General features: G+C 40.3%; 1 protein-coding gene across 1 annotated transcript in view; it reads right to left on the reverse strand.

The window, feature by feature from the left end:
• Positions 1-13,949, reverse strand: part of tafa5a (TAFA chemokine like family member 5a) — a gene marked incomplete at its 5' end in the record, with an annotated part of 92,117 nt that extends 78,168 nt beyond the window's left edge. Inside the window, one exon of the mRNA XM_083934727.1 lies at positions 13,859-13,949. Within this exon, the coding sequence (XP_083790853.1) occupies positions 13,859-13,949 (91 nt within the window). The remainder of the gene's footprint in view (positions 1-13,858) is intronic.
• Between the last annotated feature and the right edge of the window lie 10,544 nt (positions 13,950-24,493).

Consider the following 24,493-nt stretch of genomic DNA (forward strand, 5'->3'; position numbering starts at 1 on the left):
GCCTAAGTAATAACAATATTAGCACCACACAGGCAGGCTTAGAAAAATTTTATATGAATATACAATTTCTCTGTGTTTAGACTCAGAGCTAATAAAACAGTTGTGTTAATGCTAAAAACCTGTTTAGGCCTACCTTTTTTCACAACGAAAATTGATTAGGAGTTAATGAGGAAACCATTAAATAATTAGACTGAAAAGCAGGATCCATAATGTCACTGGTATCAGTATCTTATCTATTCCCATTTACTCCATAACATCAAAGAGAAATACTGTACTGTATTGTACTTTCATACTTGTAGCTAAATTTATGTGACAACTTTAGTTTCCTTAGACATTAACGTTTGACAGACAAAACATATGATGATCATACAAAATGTGTATTGTTTTAAGTTAAACTACACAACTGTTTACATTATAAGATAGTTCAAATCAGCTCCACCTCAGTCAACTGCAACAGGAAAATGCTACTTGGACAAGAATGCATCAGCAGTAGTAATCCAGTAATATAATATGTAGTAGTATAACAATCATATGGACCTGTATTTCTGAATTATGAGTTTGACTTTAAATACTTGCTTATATACTTAGCTACTTTTACTGAAGTTTTCAATGCAGGACTTCTGCTTGGGATGGAGTTTTCTTATATTGCAGTATTGCAACAACCCCAGTTTAAATATAAAACACAGGAAGTATTATCAATGTTAAGTAAACTGCTCCAGCCTAAGGTTTGCCACAAAGTTTGCTACAAGCAGAAAAAATGTGTGACCTCTGACATGTCATTCTCAAAATAATGCCGGCAATAAGCATTTTAAGTACAGATTAACTCTTAGCGCCTAGCAACCAGTATATTGACTTCTTTTGCAGAAAGGAAATGATAGAAATATGAGTAATAAACTCATTTTTTAAATTATATCCCCTCTCTCTCTCAGCACTTGTACAGGTTATTAGCACACCCAATCCCTGTCTGACGTGACCTGGGTTACCATGGCAACCTTCCCCCCAAAAATAATTGATTTCAGGAAGCAACCCATAGGCAACAACCTTTGACTCTCTCTCTCTGTCTGTTTCATTCTCTCTCGCCACTTCCTCTGTCATCATTGTACTCTTACTTATTCTTTCACACCCGCATATATACAGAGGAAGAAGAGAGAGAGAGAGAGAGATACACAGGGTGTCTTTTCATCTTTTCCCCCGTCTTCTGTTCTGCCTCATTTGCTGTCACAGTCTGTCCATATTTGGCCACTGGGTTAGTTCATTTGTAGCTACAACCAGAGGAAATGGTGCATCAGGCCCCTTCACTGGACTGTTATCTGTACTCATGGTTGGAGCTGCGCGTGTGTTTGTGGATAAGTGCGCACAAGAGAGGGCAGATCTATGGGAAGTCTGCATCCATGCACATGTGTGTATTTATGCAAATTAGAAAATGCAATTGTGTGTGTGTGTGTGTGTGTGTGTGTGTGTGTGTGTGTGTGTGTGTGTGTGTGTGTGTGTGTGTGTGTGTGTGTACGGGGGCCTGCATGTGTAACCGTTTGTGCCAATTATTTCATTACCAGCTGACAGATTTTTCTTTACACTATTACTGCTCCCCTAGCCACAGGCATCGGCAGAAACCTCACACACACACACACACACACACACACACACACACAAACACACACACACACACACACACACACATACATACACACACACACGCACGCACACACACACACACACTCACACACGCACGCACACACACACACACAGTAACCAGTTCAAGTCCATCAATTAAGGAGGCAATTTGCTCAAGTGGCTCCACCTGGGCAAAAAGGCAGGTGGGTGGCTATGCTCTGTTTACTTATCAGACACTATTAAGGGTGAGATGTCACTGGTTTTACTTCTGCCTTGCTTCCATGATGTCAGTTCTGCCTTTGTGTGTGTGTGTGTGTGTGTGTGTGTGTGTGTGTGTGTGTGTGTGTGTGTGTGTGTGTGTGTGTGTGTGTGTGTGTGTGTGTGTGTGTGTGTGTGTGTGTGTGTGTGTGTGTGTGTGTGTGTGTGTGTGTGTGTGTGTGTGTGTGTGTGTGTGTGTGTGTACATACATGTTATACGTCGGAGTATCAAGCTGCTGGCATGTAAAAGATGCTTCTTTTGTTCACACCATAGGCTGTATAATAGGGATGGATGTAGATTTCAGGTCTGAAAATTGAAGTCAATGTGGAAGTACCTTAAACCTGCATTCTTTCTAATGCCCTACAGCGGACGACTCAACTGTTTGCAAAAAGTTGTCTACTTGTATAGAAGTCACTTGATTTATTAACTCAGTAAACATTTTTCTAATGAGTTTATGGCCTCCATTGATAGTTTCAAGTCTTAGAGTTTCAAGGCTGTGTAGATTAAAATATCTTTGAAGTTGTTTTGGAGTCTTGTCCGTATTATAGTCTCAGGATTGTGACCCTCTCACAGTGTATTTTCACTTCATTAAAGGAAGGGAATTGTAACGTTGTGGTTGCATCATGTCTTGATCAGAATTCGGTTGCACCTTGCTAACAACGCTAACATTAGCTGACTTGGGCTAATGGGCAAAAGTCCGCCAGACGACTTGGGTCAGTCGGGTAGGAAAATGGCAATATTCCTCTTTTGCATTTAGCTTAGCGCAGCACCGTATAAACAACAGCTTGTTGCAGCGTGAAGCCGCAAAGGCTAGTCCACAGCTCCATCCTGTTGGCCAAATACGGTCCTGTCTGGTTTCAAAAAACAAGATGGCAATGGCCAAAATGCCAATCTCCCGGTTCAGTCCACAAACCAATGGATGATGTCACAGTAACTACGTCCGCCTCTTATATACAGTCCATGGTTCACACACATCTCCATCTGTGACAAAATTGCTTCAGTAAACCCTTGGTGTGTGTGTGTGTGTGTGTGTGTGTGTGTGTGTGTGTGTGTGTGTGTGTGTGTGTGTGTGTGTGTGTGTGTGTGTGTGTGTGTGTGTGTGTGTGTGTGTGTGTGTGTGTGTGTGTGTGTGTGTGTGTTTTAAAAGGGGTCTGTGTGTATGTGTGTGGGCTCTGCAGCAATATTTCATCCTTTCTAGAGTCCCATAAGAACCTGCCTCACTCTTCATGTGTGTGTGTGTAAATTTGCTTGCGCAAGTGACCCTTTGCCATGTATGCATATGTATGTATACCCGGCTGCCTCAGTGCCTGTGTGTGCCCATCTACACTTGCTTGCAGCATTTATTCACTATCTTGAAGGGTAGTGTGTGTTCAGAATGCATGATAAAACTTCACACACACACTTATCCCGCCACATACTCATACAATCTGTTTGATAAATTAGACTTGGAGCTATGAATTTGCTTTGCAATGTACTAAAGCAAACACGAGATAGTGCATACAGTGTGTCAAGCTCCTGTGTGTGTGTGTGTGTGTGTGTGTGTGTGTGTGTGTGTGTGTGTGTGTGTGTGTGTGTGTGTGTGTGTGTGTGTGTGTGTGTGTGTACTATGCATATGACCTGATTTGTATTTGTCGCCACACCTCTGCATGTTAACGCACACAGGCGTTTGGGGGCCACAACGTTTATCTGCACAAAGAGCGAGGCTGCGTGTTTACATGCCGACCTCATCGTACAGATGTGCTCCGAGGCACACGCAAGAGGTAAATCGCACCAACAGGACCGACATGTCAATGTTTCCTTCTTCTGCTGTTTGATTTAAGCAAGGACATTCTGTTTCCTGCATCCCACAAGCCCCATTTCCTTTCAACTTATTGGATGTGGTATTATCCTTGGGCTTATGTGGTGGTGCACAAGGTATAATTTATTGTCTGTTCAGCAAGGCAAATGTGCAAGCCTGGCATATTTCATTTGTTGAATACATATCATTATTAAAATGTGATTTTTTTTTCCCACCCTTTTTTGTGTTTCACGCTGTGCGGTGAAATGCTATCTAGGCTACGTCTGATTCATGCCCTTACTGTGAATTTCTTGGTGATAATACCCTCTGAAATATGAATAACGGGTATACTGTGAGAACAGACGGGGCTAGCTAAGTCACTGTTATGAAAGGGAAACAATGTGTTGCAGAGTCAGATCTCGTCAATGCACATCAATACATACCAAATAGAAAAATGCACATTACTTCTCAGGTGATGAAACACTGGGTTTGAAAAAGCAGCGACCCACCTGCACCCTTATACATACTTCTGTCTGAACTCAAACAGATAGCTGCTGTAGCACCCACAGCACTGAATCTGGCATAACTTGTAAATTATTGTGCATACTATATATATTACTTTTAAGTGAAGAATGTGGCTTTAAAAATTCCCTAGCGGCACCAATGTAGCAACACACTGCTACAGAAAGCTTTCTGTATTCATGAGTTTGGTTTTAACAGTCCCTGCAGGTACAATAATGAAGTTCCCCTCCCCCATGTGGAATGGACCGTAATGATTATGAAAAAGCAGAATCACCATCTGCCCGCTCCAAACCACAACCTAGATTAAGAATTCCAATATGTCATTTCCATGGCCTAGGAAAGTTCGGTCAATATTTGGGAACATGAGCTCCTCTCTCTCAAAGCCACAAACCAGAGATGTAAGTCTAAAACTTGTGCTGCCATCATGTATAGAGTCTGGAGGAATTAGTTCTTCTCCTTTCTTGGCGGAGATACAGGTGCCCCTGAGTAAAAAGCAATACGTTTAAGTTTTCGTTTGTTCCAAGTGCAATAAATGCGCTTAACTTAACTCAACCAGCACTTTCACATGGCTATCACTCGTATAGTCTAACTCTTTAAACAAACTGATTTTTCTTTTTTCTTTTTTTAAATATGTTCTTTTTTTGGTTTTCCTTATGTCCTCTTGTATGTTGTGTTTTTGTTTATGGCCACTACTGTAAATCAAATTTCAAATTTTTAAATACCCAAACAAGCTTTATTTTATTGTAGTGTTCTCAGTTGTGAAAACAGAAAATGCCCCTATAAACTCAGAACATTCCCCCTGATGCTCCCGGTTAAGACTTCTGTGTGTTCATGAGTTTTAAGTCGTAATGTGTAAACAAAATGGGTGCTAAAAAGAAGATGTGTTTGCTAAGAATGTTTAAACAACACATTGATAGCTGTTTCCAATTTGCATTTCCAGTCTGAAGCTTTATTTTAGTGAATTTGTCCCAGACGTGTTGCTGCACCACAGCATTCCCTAAGACCACTAAAATACTGTTTTACCTGACATATTATCAGGTTAAAAGCTAATGAATATTTTTTATACCTAATTAGACAGCAACTTATGTTATAAATTACATGTGAGCGAAAAAAAATGATACGCATTATGTGAATTTATTTGAAGTGTATTACCATTAAACCCCAAATTTGGAATTGTTGGGTCTCTTGTTATGTTATAGAACTATTAATAAAACTGAATTAAATTGAATTGAAGTAAACTGAACTGAATTGAATTAAGCTGAACATTTACCTTCGTAGGCCATCTTTCTGTGTAATATGAGATGTTAGTGTGTTTAGATAATTTTTGCCAGTTGGGAACTCATTTTATCCACCAAATTTGAGTTTTAGCACTCTAGTTCATGGATTAGAGAGATGTTCATGTTTGGACTGTTTTAGATGATAGAAAAAACATAAAAGCATTTGAAAAATGGGCGTAGTTCCCCTCATAGTTCATATTTGAGTGTGTGTTCTACAAGACCCATCAATCAATTCTGGAGTGATAGCAGATCCCGGTTCTGTATTTCATGCGTCAGAGATTCTGCATTCAAACTACCTCCCAACTTCACAAGACAAAGCGGTGTTCCAAAACATGCAATCATTTGAATAATGTTATTCAAGCGATCTGTTGGATTACGACTTGACACTGTGATGCTCGCCAGCTACCTCAATTATATCCATGATGATCACCATAAGTGCAGCAAACGTGTTGAGTTATCTCGCTTTGTTGCATGACTAACACCCATGTCAGCACCTCTCCCCCCCTGCACGCTATAATGGCATTAAAAGATAAATGAGTTGCACCGCTCGTTATGACCCATAATGTTATGGCTTGTCCTTTACAGTGGGCTAAACACATTTTCTCTTACTGCGTTAGATCGAGAATAGGAATTTGAACTCCACAAGCAATCTATTCATGGGTGCAACAAGCTAAGGGGATGTGACGTGCCAATGTTTTTTAGTGATTTTCATTATGTGTCATTCTATTCTAATTCATTTTCAATTGGGCCATAAGAGCTGCCGCCGTAAGCGGTACAAAAGGCAGGAACGGACAAAGGAGGATCTTGTTTAGCTGCAAGACATCCCGAGAAAGAAAATAATGATCTTTATAAAATTGCTTTAGACACAATCTGACAGCCGAGACAAAGCAAGTGGCTGGCCTTGTTCGAATCGATAAAGCCTCCATTAGTTTTTTAAAGAGTAACATACAATTTGTTTCGGTGGAGCAGCATAGCATCGGTAATATTCTGCCCCTTTGACACAAAAAGCTAATACACTATAGCCAAACTAATGTAAGATTAAACCTGCATTTCTGTCAGATGGAAATAGAAAAATGCTCCGAACGCACTGGATCCATAAAGCATGACCAAGCCTGTTATCACAGACACCACATTTGTGTCACAACGGCCTCCGGGGCTGAGCTTTTGTGAAGAGAGGAAAACCTTGTTTCTAAAATCCATTCAGATGACTGTGATCTCACGCACAAAGAAGATCAGACTTCTTAAGTAGCTATTGATCAGCCTGATGAACAGAGACGAGGCGATTGATCGAACGGAGCGATGACCTCATCGGCCTTTGGCGCACCTTTGACGCAGCAGGAAACCACAAATTGAAACCACAGAAGGGTAAGCACACTTCTCACCCTTCATTTCCTCAAGAGTGTGCGGACGCATCACACTCGAGCAGCCCGTTGGGCCGCAGAATCGATAGTCTGGAGAGTTTATGAATCGAATGGACAGAGGCTGGGTTCCCTTAAATCAGCACTCTTTGATCTTGATGAATACACAATAAGCTAAGGGTTAGATCATCCAAGGGGAGGGACGATCTCTTTGAGAAATGGTCGTGATGGACATGTTGCCAGTATTGCAAGAATGAGCCCAGAGGAATCCGCCCCTCAGAGGAAAAAAACGCTGATCAGAGAGGATCTTTCTCCCACTAGCTGACAAGCCGATAGACAAATGGCCTCGCTAGTCTCTAACCTCTCCAACCACTGGCCCTCCTTTCTTTTGTCCTACCGCTCAGAGTGTGTGTGTGTGTGTGTGTGTGTGTGTGTGCGCGCCTGTGTCTGTCATCTGCCAAACTCTCCTCCTCCGTTCAATCTCGTATATGTGCATGCACACACACTCACATGACTAATTTATGGAGCCGAGCTCTATCGCAGTGACCAGAACACATTCCCTGGCTACGGCATGAAGTTTTAATTAAAGATACAGCTGCAGTTATTCAAATCCCCTCGATCCTTAATGCAGTTCCCCCACATCTTACATCCAGGAAGAGCACAATCTAGCAATCTGCGCCAGTTTGCTGATCCGTGCCACAATTTACTGCATGTGTTACTCATTTTATCAGCAGCATCTGTATTACGTTAATGCACCCGAGGATGTGAGACGTAGCATCGCATGTCCTTGCTGATTCAAGGTTTTACAGAGTAGCTCAATTCTATGTCTTCAAGCTTGGATTGGTAGGGCCTCGGGGAGTTTTAAGACGGCACTTCACGGGTGGAAGGGCAGGAATGAAGTGTGTTAGGTCGATGTCTTTCTGACATCACTATTTCCAGAGGCCAATGAGTCTCTGCAGTAAAAAAAACTGGAAACTAGAGAGGATCCTCACGGCCAGCTTTTCATTAAAGTCTGCCTTTTTTATTGTCCCACAGCACTGCCAAAATGGAATCAATAGGACTTTAGGAAAACTGGGTGCAAAAGTGCACACTTTTTACTGGCCCCACAATCAATAGGAACTGTGAAAACAGTGCAATGAGTTAATATTGGAGGTTTCACACACACACACACACACACACACACACACACACACACACACACACACACACACACACACACACACACACACACACACACACACACACACATGAAAAGTGCCCCTGGATGCAGGACTCGAGGGGGTCGTGCAGACGAGGCTTAGATTAGCTTGAAAAACCACCACAGGTTGCTGCTGCGACTGTGATTGATTCATCGAAGTGAATTAATTAACAAACCCTTTAAGTAATGAATCAATTAAGCAATTGATTAATGTGCATTACCCTTATGGATTACAGCTGATACTGACCATTAAAGATAAATTGTGCTCAAATTAAATCAGTTTACAGCAGATTACATGCGGAGGAATGCTCTGCTTACCTCAGTGTACCATTGCTGTGAGGGATTCAACACCACTGAGGATTTGCCAAATTAAAAAAGTTGATTGTGGCATTGCTCCTGTATGCTAAAGGAGTATTACTGCGGCATTAAATAAATACATTTCATCTTTATGTCCCATGAGCCTTAAGATGCTTCTTCGGGGCTAAATTCTCTGAAATCCCTCCTTTCTGCAGATAAAAGATGCTTAAAAAGGAAGAAATATTTAATGACTTCATCTGTATAAGTCATATTCAAGTCAGCGCGCAAACTGCAGCTCGCTCAGGCCTTGTCTGTAATTAAACAATCCACATATTTTAGATGCAGGTGATGCTTGGCAAACAAAATACGCCTTTTTTAACGACTGTGCCTGAAGTGTACTCAGCATTCTTCTGTAGCACAAACACATTTTATATTCCGGCAGAAGAAAATGAAACATTCACAGATGGCACAATGAAATCAGATAGTTGGACTGAAATCTTTGCAATCAGACAAAAAAAACAACAACAAAAAAAAAAAAAACAGGAAAACAACATAGCGTAGCGTAAAGAGGAAAATACAAACAACTGTCAGAATAAACAACAGTTGTGGAGGAGTCCTTACATAACCATACACTGTTTTTTGGCAACACAAGTGCAGAAACCATGCTATGAATTAGCAGTTTTGGAATTAGTCCCATTCCTGCAAGGCCTGATGAATCTACTGGTCATTGGCAGGTAATGAGGTCATATCTGGAAGGTCGGCACTTGACAGCTGACCGCGTTCTTTCAGAGTAGACAATCAGGCTTGGGGAGTAATGAAATACATAGAATGGCATTATAAAATTAGGATACAGTCTGTTAAAGTAATAGAAAAAGACATCAGATTACTGTTAAATTTAGTAAAAGTTTTAAAATACATCTTAAAATAAAGAACACTATATTAATCGCTATACACAGATATCTGCAACAAGACAAGCTTTTAGTACCTGAAGCTTTCAGTTTCCATTTGTAGTCTGAGTAGTATGTACTTGAGCATGCTTTGGTTTCATACAGGTTAACAGTCTGTGTAGAGAGTAAAAGAGGCGGAACGCATTAGTAGAAACGCAATCTTGGAATGTGATGATTGGATGGAATGTTTTAACTTTTTAACTGCTTTTTGTATTAATTTATCTATGTTTAAAAGCAAATATCTGTTGAATTTGTCTGTCAACCTCATTCTCTCTAGAGGAAGTCTTGGCCCGGGTATCATGAAATATAAGCTGTTGCCCCCAGACGCTGAAATGTCATCAGACCGACAACCGCTGGGTTCCAAGGCTGAACCAAGACGACAAACTCTTTATTCACTACCAAACTGTCAATGGCAGCACATTAGAGCTGTATCCCTTCCATTCTTACCTTTCACGATAAAAGCTCCTTGCTGAGAGGCAACTCAACACTACCATGCACATACACACATTGCAACACTTGACTATGTCTCACACATCCCTCTGGTCTCGAGTGAAACCAGTGTGGGCATGTTTCGTGTACTTTAGTTGTAAATCTATAGGCGGCCGTATATTTGCTTCAGGAAAAGTACGTTTTTTATTAAAAATACACTGAGAAGAGGACACATTTATAAGTCTAAAAGTCTTGGTTTCCCCTTTTCTTTAGTTTTTTTAATTGTTCTGTTGTCTCACACTTTATGTTACTTTAATATTGTGATACTTGGATTATGTTAGGTTTTTCAACACTATGTAATAAATGTATTACAATACATTTTTTAGGAAACCACCCTGTAGGCTATGGAATTTTATTTTTGTTTCTCTCTCTGTTTTTTTTAGGAAAAGAAGCTTGGGCTAACCAAGAAATAGTGACAGACAGAAGCTACTTGGGAGGGCAGACTTGCGGCGCCTTCCTTTTTTAAACTTGTGTTGAAAGATGTGACGGGGCTTCCCTTTTCTCCATGGGCCACGTACGTGCATGACACCAAGCGTTTGCCACTGCTTGACCCAAATCTGCCTGAGGCTGCCCCGAGCAAAGCTGTCATGCCACCGAATGCCATTCTAATCCATCTCCCTCTTTTCTAAAGAGGATCCCCTGACACGTGCTTCTGTCTGTGGTAAATGAAAACGGATTTTGGCTGCCTGGCACAGTGTATGAATACACATATCTCTGTCACTTTGGCCCATTATGGCTCACCCTGTGGTTTACCTGAGGATCAATAACTGCAGTCATTAGGCAGACTAGTGGCCTGTTTAGGGGTTGGTAGAGGATGTTAAGAAGCCACTTGGGTGTGCAGACACAAGGCTTTATGAATGAATAAAAAGAAAATACGCGACAGTACTCCAATTGAAGTTGCCACAGAGCAGTTTTAGGCATATATGCCTCTACTTCCAGTATGAAACAGCAATGGATTTTACTGGCAAAGGGAGTTACAAAGGAGTTTAACGGAGGGATTAACCAGAGATTCTCTTTATAACACACACACACACACGTGTAAAAGTGCTGGTTTATTTGAAATAATTGTCTCCTCTGTATTATTAAGCCTTTTTTTCCCAAATACTTATAACGATTGTTTTTTCAAAAAGCCAAAGCACTCAAATTGAATTCGTTGAACAAGATGTTCATTGATAATAGCTTATCATTCAATCTTAAACAAAGATAACTGCTTTAGCCACGGTGCCACGTTCATCAAGAAGCAGATAAAGATCAATCATTCAAAAATGATTCCATTTATCTCTTCTACAGCCAAGGGCCCTAAAAACTAAAATCATATGATTTACAGCACTTAATGAGAGGATTTTCTACAACAATGTTTTTCATTGACAGGAAAATGTTCTAATATTTTGACAATGAATCATGCCTAATGCTGATTTTCATGCAACTAAATTCCACTGAGGTTTTCAAAAAGCTGCTCTTAATAGCGTGACTAAATATTTCATATTTTTATATTTCAACATTATAGTCATCTAATTTTTTAAAACTAAACTCATTCTCTTGCCTCAGCCTGTGTTCTAACAGATTCCCCTGGATTACCCAGAAAGTTCGAAGAAACTATTCTACGAACATGTCAGTCTCTTTATTGCGATCTGACAAATATCTCGGCCAATGAAGAGCAAAATGGGATTTGCTCCATTGCCTGAATTATTGAAGTGGACAGTGTGAGAAATTGATTGCGCAAAGTTCATTCACATTCCCTATGCATAATGTTTTAACACGTTTCCATTCCCAATCCGCCCCTCCCCACATCCTCATTTTTCAACGCATGGATATGGTGTGACATTATGCAAGAGGGTTGACACAATGACGTGCATGACTCCCCAAAAATACATTTGCTGACGTCTTTGGCAATCTAACGGGTTTGGCAGAGGGGGTGACACTTTATTTCCCATGGAACATTCCCATTGCCAAAAAGCACCATCCTGGATCTTTTGCTAGCTAGCCCTCCCACCTTTACTGATAACGCAATATGAGTGTTTTATTCAGATAACACATCAACCGCACCTGCACCACCAGGAATAATACACACATCAACAAAACGCAGATACAGATGACCAATCTGTGGCATGATAGAAAATAGACTAATAAAGCACATGATGTCTCTTCCTTTTGTTCTGTACTTGTGATTCCCATTGGAGCGGCTTGTGTTGCACAACCCTGATGCTCTTATGAAGGAACATATGAAAGGAGATTAAATGGGTCTCTCTGTCTAAGGCCCCTTGTGCATGCATTTCATTACCATCATCCCCCAAAAGGTTGTCACTAATGCAGTCCTTTGAATCCACTTTTTATCAGTTTGTATTATTAGCCCTCACAGCTGGCTTTGACCTTGGCCATTCTTGTAGCCTTTAATGTGAGCATATTCTCACCCTTCCTTTGTGTGCCTCTTTCTCTAGTAGATTTCAATGGGGACCTTATAAACTATAATAAACTTCAATTGTAAATTCTCGCCACAAATTGTAAATCCCCCCCCCCCCCCCCAAAAGTTAAAGGCAAGTTCGAAAGCGAAGAAAATGCAGGCTTAGGGGAAAGAGAAAAAAAAAAAACCCACCTCTGCGTAAAAAGCACAACATGATACAGACAAACATCTCGGCCGGTGAAGGTCAAAAATATTGCCTTGCCTGTAACAAGCTAAACAATGCTGATGGCCTGAATCTAATGAGTACCTCGCATCGACACAGGCCACGAACAGCACTTTTCATATTGTTAGGTGGCCACACAATCCTCTTTCTGACCTCTGTGGAAAAAAGGTTATAGTCTGCCACAGTAAATTAAACCTCTGGAAGGAAAGGATTGGGGATATGTGCCAGTACAAAAAAATCCTCCACTCCTCCCTTTTCTCCCATTTTGGCTGACAGACAAGTTTTTTCCTGCCCCCCCCTTCTGTAAGGCTGGACATTCTCCTACCCCACCATGGACTCACCACGGCGGGGAGAGAGAGAGTTTGTCACTGCTTGACCTGAATATTTGCCCAGGGCTGGAGGCAGGGAAAGGGATGGCAGGCCATTCCAAGCCACTCTCAAAAACCCCGGCACAGAGGAAACTTGTGACAGTTCTTAAGTGCCAAACAGACACTAATCGCCCAAGGGGTATATATGTACAAAAGGGAATATTAAGTGCTTTTTTAATGCCAGGTTCAGAACAGTTATTCCCTGGATTACGCCATATGAGTTCCATCAGAAATTTGAGCAGTTATGTGTACTCAACATCTGTGTGAAGCTCTTCCATTGGACATGTATGTTGTGTGTTCATTATGTTAAATTCTAGGAGGAATTATTGATTTATTAGACACAAACATCAGGTTGGATTTGGTTTCTGTTGCCCCCCACAGTCATTTAAAGAACATTTCATTCATTCAGCTAAATGTATGCAAAAGAAACTTGATTAATCACCCCCCAGAAAAAAAGCTGAACCATTTGTCACAAGGCAGTCCATGTCAGTCGGGCTGTGCCATATCCATACAGCATGACTGCTACTGTATGACACACAGTGTATTAAAGCGTTGAGCCTGTGATGATGTGTGCGAATGATGATTGGGGATTGAAAGTATCCCTGCTTGAACATAAATTGGCCAGAAAACACAATAGAAGGTAAATGGAACGACATCAGAACCGCTTGACCTCAATGTTACCCTAAAGCTAGACTCTAGTGCCATCTATTGAAAACGTATTCAAACAAAAAAAAACATAACGTTTCTATTCAAACTGGGAGCTGCTTGTTTTAACACTATTATTACTACCATTTCTTTTGGTAGATGGCACAGCTTGCACTTATTTCTCCGATTGATCAGAATGGATCAATCGATCATGCTCTGGAGAATGACTTGTTGATAAGGAAACGCGAGGGAGCGAGATCACATCTGTGCATCATGCAAATGAGTCTGCTTTAGTGCTGTTGAGATTGGATTTTTTTTTATTTAAAATAAAAAGGAAAGGTCGATATTTGATTATGATCGCGCCGAAGACCATGGACACACTCCGTATTGTCGCGTAAAAACTTCATATGAACTACATAGAAGGCGATGGCGCATTAAAACAGTATAAAAGTGGCATGTAAATGTGACGGAGTTCGGAATGGTTTACCTTCTTTGAGCAGGTTGGAGTGAATGAGGAGAAGGAGAAAGCAGCAGAACGCCGCTCCGGTCAGTGCCCACGCTACTCTGAGCAGCTGCATCCTGGCGTAGGAAGGTTTGTGGCGGACCGAGACAGCCGTGCAGCGGGGAGAGACAAACTCCACCTTTAGCTCACAGACACGCGCTGACTCATGTTCTCAGCATTCAATCCTTTCATGCAAAAAAAGGAAAAAAAATCCTCACTTGATAGTCCGTTTTAGATATGATAGAGAGGGTCCCGTATGGCAACAAAAAAATATGCGCTCTTGATTCGCCACTGGTGCGTCAAGAGTGGCTCCAAACAAGGACGGCGATTAACCCCAGATCACCGTCTGGAGGGCTGACATGTTTCCTCACACCGCCTGTCCCCTCGGCTTTTTTTCTCCACGAGTCTGTCGCTTGGCGTCTCACTCACCGCGGGTTCGGCAGAGAGAGCGGGCTGCGCCCCGCGTTGCGTCCCGTCTTCGAGTGCGCACGGCGGTCCACGACGATGCGGCGCGCAGATGATGATCACCGCTCTCCGCTGCATGTTACGCGCACCTCTCCCACTGCTGGGGAGGCAGAGGCAAACACTGCACACCAAGTTCTATCTCTCTCTCTCTCTCTCTCTCTCTCTCTCTCTCTCTCTCTCTCTCTCTCTCTCTCTCTCTCTCTCTCTCTCTCTCTCTCTCTCTCTCTCTCTCTCTCTCTCTCTCTCTCTCTCTCTCTCTCTCTCTCTCTCTCTCTCTCTCCCCCCCTCTCCCTCTTCCTCTTCCTCTCGATTCAGTCCAATGCAACTCTTCCCATTTACGCACGAGGACTGCCAGCTTCACGTGTCTCCTGGTCTGGATAATCCCTCTTCTTCTTCATGTGCGTGTCCAAACCGTTCTAATTTGGTTCCAAGTCACTCTGGATGGCAATTTCCCCCCGACTTTTCTCTGAGGGGAAATCAAAAATCAAACTGAGCTAAGACCTGGCTGCGCAGGTTCTTTCAATCTAGTTTGTTCTCCCATCAGATAATCTATAACGATCAGCACAGTTGCAGGCATACCATCACAACCCCCCCCCCCCCCCTCTTTCTCTCTCCCTGTGTGTGTTCCTCATACAGAGATCGGCTGTTTTTATCTCTGCTTAGCTCCAGGTTACGTCACAACTCCCCCAAATAATCTCCTCCAGCTACAAACCATGAGATAGTGCTGTCATGAAAGGCTGTTTCCATCGATGACTAAAAGTGAGCAAGGGCTGCAGGTATTCATCATGTCAATCAAGTCAAAATTAGAAGTAGTGAATCATGTTCAGTTTGAACCCACAGTTATGTCGTAAAGATTTATTTCAGGCGAAAGAGGTGCGCCTTGCGTTCAAGGAATCTGGAAAAAACATGCTGATTTCCGATGAATTTCCTGCACCTCATCCCAAAGAAAAGTGTACTGAGTAAATTCTGCACCTCCTGCACTATTAGCCAAGCCTCCTGGTTATTGAAACGAGCAATAGTCTTTTGGTACCCCGGCCCGAGGCTCATTTTCCAAGAATATTCAACACCCCCTGAAACCTAGTACAGATGTAGCCTTAAATTTCATCATATTACAAACATAAAGAATTGATGCCGTTGCAAATTCTTAAAAAGCCTCGTCTGCTGTGTTCCCAGTCTCAAAAAGGATATCTTGATCCTTGTAAAGCAATGACTCTGGAGGAGGACCAATACTGAACAGCAAAACAATAGCTTGTGTAATCGCCCCCCTCCTGCCGAGTGCCAACACAGCCATTGTGTCTGTTTTATATATATTTCTATGCTGTGTGGCTCACAAGCTGTTGGATATCCATTCAACAGGAAGTCAGTCAGTCATTTGAAGGAAACGGGTCAGTTTTTTTTGCGCACAATAACCCACATGGCTGCTCAAGTGATCACAGCGTTTTAACAGTGGCGTTTCCTCCTTGGGCTACTTGTGAGTTTAATCCCTGCGTCTATGTATTCATAATTGAATCAAATTGATATGGCTGGGCAACTGATGGTGCCACTCAAACCAGGAAACTGTCACTGCAGTGTCGATAAGGTTGGCCCCTGCAGCTACAAGCACTAATTAGCTGATAACCGTCTCTGCCGAGTGGCATGTGTGCCAGATTGTGCATGTGTTTGTGTACATGCTTTGAATCACTATGAATGTTTGCATGTTGCTGTCTGTGTGTGTGTGTGTGTGTGTGTGTGTGTGTTAGAGATGGCCTTTTTTCTTCTTTCCTGACACCTCCCAGCCTCTTCTCTCTAATGCTGTGATCCATTCATCTACTGCATGGAAAGCAATTAACAGAGACTTGACCTCTACAAGGATTTGGGAAGGGAAGACTGTTTGTGTGCTTGTGACTGTGTGTGTGTGTGTGTGTGTGCACGTCTAACATTATCTGCTGAGCCTACATGTTTATGACACTATACTCACCGGAAGAGAAGCTAACTAAGAACTGTGCATGTGCATAAAGCCTAATTAAAAAACAGTGAGACAGGAATGATACCATTTGAGATGCCAGTGGAACCAATTATAACTATTCACAAGGTTGCCATCTTTGATGCACTCTTGACATCTCGCTAGATGCACTTAAACCTGTAAAATAGTCCCAAAGCAACCAAACCATATGTACTGTGTTTGGAACATCATTTAAAAAAACAACAAAAAAAACACCAATTTAAGGTGACAATAGCAAATTGTGTAGCTGTGTGGACATATTTAGAACATGAAGAGAAGGCAGCTACTACTACACTTACCAGTAATTAGGCTTTTCTGTTGAGTTATTTATAAAGTAGGAATGTGTGGATCACTCTCACGAACAACCAAGAGAACAGAGAGCGAATGGTGCTGGAATTCTGCTGCTTTTATGCGTCTGTGCTCCTTCCTTATAGGTCAAGTGTCACCATGAATTTTCAACAAAGATAATGCAACAAAAAGAAGGCAAGCATGGATTTTTTTGTGTTTATGTTATTAAATTATTTAATTCAACCGGTCTCTGTCTGTCTCTATGTGCCCTGCAATAGACCGACGCCCTGTCCAGGATGTACCCTGCCTCACGCCGGACGTTGGCCGCGACTGCGTCAGGGACAAGCCTCTGCAGATGATGGATGAGGGCCAACCCTTGTGTTTGTTAAGGCTGCATAGATTTACTTCCTCATTGTTTCTGTATGTGTTATAATAATGCTTTCAAAAATAATCAATAGTTTTCTTTTGTAGGGAAACTGCCGCATTATAGTAGTGCAATTTCATAAATATGGGGAACTTGGAAAAGACATAAAAAGAAAAACATCAACAGTCTCTAGAACGGGGAAAGCTTTAAAAATACCTGATTCTACATTTCCCATTATGCCGCTCAGTAGTCTCTTTCAATAACCCAGATGATATCGTTTTAAAAAAAAACTTTTGAAAGCTCCCTCAAAGCCTCCGAAACCATTATACTCAATTTGAAAAAGCTGTGCAAGTTCACACTAAAAAAGAGCTACCTCAAAAAAAAAACAGTTCATACAGATTAAAATGAGATAGTTCACATTCACAGATCATAATATTGAATATTGAGCTATGTTCGTCTTCCCAAAAATGAACTAGTTCATGTTCATTCCTTCTGATTTTTTGTTTTTTTTAAATGAGCTGCTCCAATGTGGTTGATGTTCGGACTTTTTTCAGACCGTGCATGCACAATTTGCATAGAAATATTTTTTTTCTGTTGAAATCTATTGTAAAGTTGAAGTAGTTCCCCTGTTGAATAGAGTTTCCCCCTCTGTTTAGGTCAGGGTCAAGGATAAGGTTTGGTCCAGGTTTAGGTAGGGGAAACGTACTGTATCCAAGGGGGAACAATCTTCGACACACCGGTAAATTCTCGGGTGCCGTAAAACACAGTGTGTGAGTGTTGTTAACCCTTGCAATTTATAACTGTAGAAATCAATGCACTTTTATTTATGAGCATTCAACATACTTAAAGCATGGGAGGTAGTGTAAGAGTGTGAGGCTCTGCTTAGGGAGGCAGGTAGGGTCGGACTTGTTGTGTTCCAAAACAAACAAAGGACTTTCATCCGGGCGACTGGAGTTCGTGTTACATAAGTACTAGGCCAAACCACAACCATAGTTCTAATCCTAACCAAGTCACTTTGGTGTCCAAAACAGTTGTTTCCCAAAACTCTAAATAATCGTAAAACTGTCTCGGTCCACTTAGAGTTGATGTTTCAAAGAAATTTTTGTGAATAACTTTTCAAGAGAAATCATATTAACCTGGTAATGAGAATACGTTGAGTAGTTACATGTGTTGTTATTGGTAAGCTGAACTTCATATGAAGTGCTGCATTAAATATATATTTTTTATTTTCTTCTGACCTTATTGAAACCAAAAATATAACTATTCAAAACCTCTACCTTTGCTGTAAACTGAGCTGATGAAGGCGACACAATATGGAAATGACCACAAAGCATTATTATTAAATTTTATGCATGAACAAATATATATTATTTTTGTTTGCCAAAAAGTAACAACACATTCTGATGTTGCTTATATTTTGGCCAAATTAGACCCTTGAGTGAGAGTTAATAAAACTATGTTAAGTATGTTTATTTTTAGCGGGTCCATGTCTCCAGGACCCAAAAGAATTCAACTTCATGTTACCTGCACAATTCATGTGAAAGGTTAAAGGAGCTATACTCGACATTCAGAACATTAATATAGCAGCAAACAAATATTTCCCATGTAAAGAAATAGTGGAGAAATGGTATCCTGTGTGTGTGTTGTAATTCGAGTTTCTCTGTTTTGATAGCTGGTCCGATCACACGTGCATGTCAGCCATGTCTATTTTTGTGAACATGATATCTCAGGAACCCCTGGAGGGATTTTCCTCAAATTTGGCACAAATGTCCACTTAAGGCTGGCTTTGATTTAAGGACGAACTGATTAGATATTGGAGGTCAATGGTCACTGTGACCACACAAAACACATTGTTGTCCATAACTTCCTACGTTATCATTTCACACAATACTCTAATAGGGTAAAACGATGAAGTGATGACATTTTATATCCAAACGGTCAAAGGTCAACTTCACTGTCCCATCGGAATGTTTCTGTCAACTGTTCAACGCAATAACTCAGGAACAGAAGGGGAGACGTTTGGCCAGATATTAAATTGGTGAAACTGTGGTGACTGTATCTTCTGTGCTGTCAGGTTGAAGATGTGTGTACATACATCTATATTTTCCTTTTAATTCAATTCTTTCAAAGTCTTCCATACATATATTATGTAAGTCAGGACAGACATGGGTGTAGACTGCAACTTGACTGGGTAGCGGTGCATCCAACTGCAGGGCAGTAATTCTTGTTTTGTATCTCGAGTAAAGCCCTTTTAAATCATAATTATTTGTATGTTAGTGTTTTACATCCCACATTCGACTCTGAACTTCAGTTTTATCATAAAGCCTTGGGGACTAAATATTCTGTCTAGACACCATTATAAATCCCTGTTAGATGTTTGTATGTTTTTTTTCGAACCCCCTTTTTTTAGATTACGAGATATGTTTTGGAGCACCATAAAATTCCTCTTTCTTTCTTTCCCTGTAAATTATTAAACCATTCCCTTCCCCACTATCCTCACACCACCCTCTTATGGTGCTGCCACATCTCCTCTCTCACTTTCTCCTCCTCTATACTGCCACCCCCTCACCGCTGCTTTTCCTTGCCAGGAGCCAGGAGAGGCGTGACTTGCTTTGTCCTCTGTGCAGGTCACTGGCTGTGTGCCAGACAGAGCCCATGCCAATAAAACCCATGAGTAATGACCTGAAACTTCTACATTCGCTGTGTTTCCCATTATTTCCCATGGCCAATAAATCTGAAGGAGGGCTTAATCAAAGGGAAAAGCTGGAACATACGGCTCATGTCCAGCAGGGTGTCCAACACAAATATACTTACAGTTTAATCAGAGATAAAAAGTTAAGGTGGCAGCCACCAATATGGCTTCCCTTGTGACCCACTATGTCTTCTGACAGGTGGAGCCATTATTGTTTGGGCAGATTCCTGCTGTCTGTCATGAAAAACAATGGCCCCCTCTGGGCCTCTTGAATGATATTGGCTCTAAATAAAGTCTTTAAGGACCTGATAGACAGATGATTAAATATATGTTTCATCATCCATGAATAACTCAGTGACAAATCAAAGTTTCCCAGTATGACTGGAAAGTCAGTATACAACAATCCAAGAAGAAATGTACACTATCGAGGATTTTTAAAATGCACTTGTTTAATGTTATTAAGGATGAGACGTTTTTATCCAATTGCATCTTCATCTTATGATGTCCTTGATACGATCTTATTATTGTGTGACTACACCTATATCTTATATTCCCATTTATATTAGAACAGGGGTTCACAAACTTTTTCAGCTCAAACTCTAAAAGAGAAATTTGGTGTCTCTGCATCTGAGCTGAACTCAACAGTCAAGCAAAAAAAACATGCTCTTCTTCTATTTTAATCAGAAAAAGAATGCACATATCTTAGCATCGTTGTGCATTTTGCTCTGCTCATTGGCGACCACATAAAAATGGATCCATAACCCATTTTGAGTCCCGACTCTTACTTTAGGATTTATTGTATTAGAATATAAAAAAAACATGTTTTACAGAAGTAGTTGTGTGAAAGTTGATCAACTTCACAAAAATTAAATCCACAGTATCACATTGTTGGCCACTTAGGGGCAGCTATGAACACAACCATAACATGTTATTAGAACCAAACTGATATATTGCTCAGCCAATATTATCTTCCCATACTGGCCTATCACAGACATATTGGTATCTATCATTTTCCGAGATGCGCCCATATGAAAACCTGTTTTACAAAAATATGCTTTGAGTGATTTTGAAATGGTGTCATAAAGCTAGAATTTCTAAATGTATTTAAATGTTAAGCAATCGACTAATACTGAACATACATACGTTATTGAGCTATTTTCTTTAATTATTTATTTTAATGGTCAGCAACTGATTGATTCTGAACATGTTATTCAGCCATTTTATTTTCATTTATTTTTTGTTGTTCATTTAGAATTGGTTGACAATGTAATACATTTATATATAATGTATAATAAGTATAGTAACTGCAAAAGTTTTTTTGTTTAAGAAATCAGTCCTCAACAGGTACTCAACCTTTGCAGAGTCATATCAATGCAAAATCCACACAGAAAAGGTCTATTTTAATTCCAACTCAAAAATTTGACTATATCGGCTGCCGTATCGGTGATCTGTAATGTTCCTCTCTAAATGTGGTATTAAAAATCCCACATCGGTCAGACCCTTACCTTTAAAGTTGGTATAGCAAACTTGCTAACATGCAGTTGCCTATTTACGCATCCGGACACAGCAGAACATCCCGGTTCCGCAAATGCTTCTTCCCACTGCAATAACACTTTTAAATGCACAGTAACACCCTGCGTACGCATAGTTTCTTTTTCACTGTAATAAATACGTCATGAGTTAGACGCGATGGATTTTCGTTCCTACTATGCACCTTTCTGGTATTTTTGAAAGACAAAGAATCTTGAATCTCGAAACATTTGCACAGTTGCTTAAATTGCCTGTGAGCTCTTAGGTGCTGGGCAGGAAGTGTACAGCTGTTTTTGTTTTTTTAGATTTTACACTGCTGCAGAGTCGGGTGATTCTTCCCTGTAGGGTTCATCACCACAAACGGTCTCGTTCACATAACACTCAGTTATTTGATGTATTGTTATTATAAAAATATTGATTGGAGCCTCTTCAAGCATCGGTGCTCTTGAAATAGAAACATCGAGTTACTGCTACAACACAAAAGTAAGCTAGTGGAAGATAGCAGCAAAGATTGTTCTATATGCTCATTTTCAGGTTCACACTTATATTTTGTGTTTTTTAATTGATCATGTTTACATGATTCACTGTTCAAAATACAAATTGCTTTTTGTCATACTGTCTGTGTTCAGTCGCTTTCTGAAACATCCCCTTTAATTAAATATCTGACCTGTCAGGACGGAGAATTTTGACTTGTCTAGTCAACAAAAGCAACCAAATGGCAGGTCCACATGAGGTCAATACTCTTTTCTTTCTGGTCCCCCTTATATCATCTTGAGAAAAAATCTGCACACAGATAACAGATATGTGGAGACACCATGGATCAATCTTCCTGCAGGAGAGGCGTTTTGATGCCAGTTACACTTCTCACTATCAAACACCACTACACTAAAGACATACAAATCACCCGAGAGAAGTAATTCACCAGTTAACACAAAGTGCCAATTTGGCTTTGTGAGACTTTCTGTTTAATCAGTATTGCCTTGTGATTAAATTGAATATTCACATAGCATTGTGTTTTCTTTATGCTTACTGTCAATCAACTGACAACCACAGGGAAGCAAGAAAGTGTCTCTGCCAGGAAATAATCAAAAACACATCACCTCATCTGTCACATTCATGTCTTATTTATTTATGCATTTCGGAACTATCAGTTAACTGGGACGTCGCATAATTTTCCACATCATAAAGTTTTGTGTGCTTTTAGTGAATATGCCTAATTTCACACATTATATAGTTCAAAGTGAGGAGGAGAAATCTAAAGATAGAAATAAATGAGCTATAAAAACCACACCAGTGTCATTTATGGCTCATTTATTTCTATGAAGGGCTTACTATTAGCCTTAAAAAGAAAAGACAAAATACTTTGTTTATAAAAAGGTTTCAAGAGTTGATAGAACATGTACATTGTGGAGGTGTCTCTCAAGGTTTTTCCAGCCTGGCTTCCATTTGTATTGTCCAATGAGTGACCAGCATATCTTTGGTCCTAACGTGTTGCTTCTCGTATTTCAAGACTCAGTCCAGAATCTTAAGAATTTTAAGGAAAATATCATGACATGACAGGTGAGGAAATTTTCATACATTTCAATCATTTATCATAACATCTATAAATGCTTAAACATCCTGCTCAATTTAATTGGAAGCAGTGCCACTCACATTGACTTAAGCAACAAAGTTATTATACCAGTCATTATTAACTTTGCACACACAGAGCACACATTTAATTACGTCTTATTATAGGAAATGCAATATATTGAGCTGACAAACATTAGATAGACTCATCCTCTTGAGTCTCTCGCACTAAGCTTCTTACATTTCCTGTAGTCAGACAAAAACAAACAAGCACCCACATGCACCCACCCGGGAGCTTCCTCTCCATTTAGTCTCCATTTGCCTGATCTTCATTCATCCATCATCCCTCTGCATTGAAGGCTCATCTGGCCTGATTCCATTAGTTACCAGATGAGCGTTACACAGGCTGCATTAAGTTTACTTCAGTATTAATTATTAATTTCCTTTTCATCAGTTTTCACCTGCCGTGTATCACGCAAAGTGTAGAAGCAACCGCTTTGTCAACAATGTAAATCCATGACATTGGTGTCAACAAAAGTGATACAGTAAGTATAGAGAAAATAAAAACCAAAGCTGATGCACTGCATAAATGCCAACATCTGATCTTAGTTGAAGTCATAATAACTAACCAAGCTTGTCTCTTGCTTCAACACAAGCGACTGCATCAAGACAACATATAATCTTAAGCTCCATCTTTTTTAGACTATGTTTGTTTGCACAAATTGGCACCATTTAAGTATGCAAGAATTAACTATCAGCGGTTTCTGTTTACAGTGTACCCATAGATCTACAAACAACCATAAAATGGATTACTTTGATATAAAATAAAAAACCTAGGTGTCTCAGTTCTGGAGTTAAAGAGCCTATTTTTTAACCTATGATTTTGAAGCAGATTTCTAAATGTTAATTCCTGATGGTTGAGCCTGTGCCCAATTTACAAAGGCTTAGACAGCCTTTATTATGCTTCAGCAGCCCTGGGTTTGACTCTTACCCTTTGCTGCATGTTCCTTTGTTAAATAAGGGCAAAAAATCTTTAAAAACAACAACAAAAAACCCTTATGGTATAGGCAAAACTCTCTAGCTTGTTTCTATTCCTTTAAAGCGATCACAATTGTCTTGGGAGGCGGTAAGCCTGATACCGTCGATAGCAGAACAGCAGGAGAATGCCTGACATCACGCTCTGGATATCATGCTTTATAACCGAACTGTACATCCATTGAGCCAGACTAGACTTACTCCAACTTATGGTGTCACGAGTGAAAATTCTAAGGACAAATTAAGTTTAAATGTTACTCAAAATTACTTAGTTTTCTCAACTCTTTGCTTTTCATAGTGGCTTTAGAAAAATAAAATAAGGCGCCAAATTGATAGCTTATTAAAAAAAAAATATTTCTGGCTGTGCTGCACACTCCTGCTGCCTGTTTATCTGTCGTCTCAGGAGACAAGAGAAAAAAGAAATCAACAGCACTGACAATTACATATTTATCAAGAAAGTCTCAGTTGGTGAATGATAGCCAGAGGACAAAGTCTAAATGCGCTCAAATAGCTAGAAATAAAATCAGACTCCATCTCAATGACACACAAGCAAAAAATAACAAACTAGAAACTTCAAGATGTACTTTGTAAGATTTATACTTCATATTTAATTGTGTTTTAAGTTCCTATCTATCAAAGAGTGAGTGAATGATCACATGACAATGGTGAATGATCACATGACCCAGTAATGAAACC

The sequence above is a fragment of the Echiichthys vipera genome (assembly GCF_963691815.1).
Source record: "Echiichthys vipera genome assembly, chromosome: 20".
In the NCBI taxonomy this organism is placed as follows: Eukaryota; Metazoa; Chordata; class Actinopteri; order Perciformes; family Trachinidae; genus Echiichthys; species Echiichthys vipera.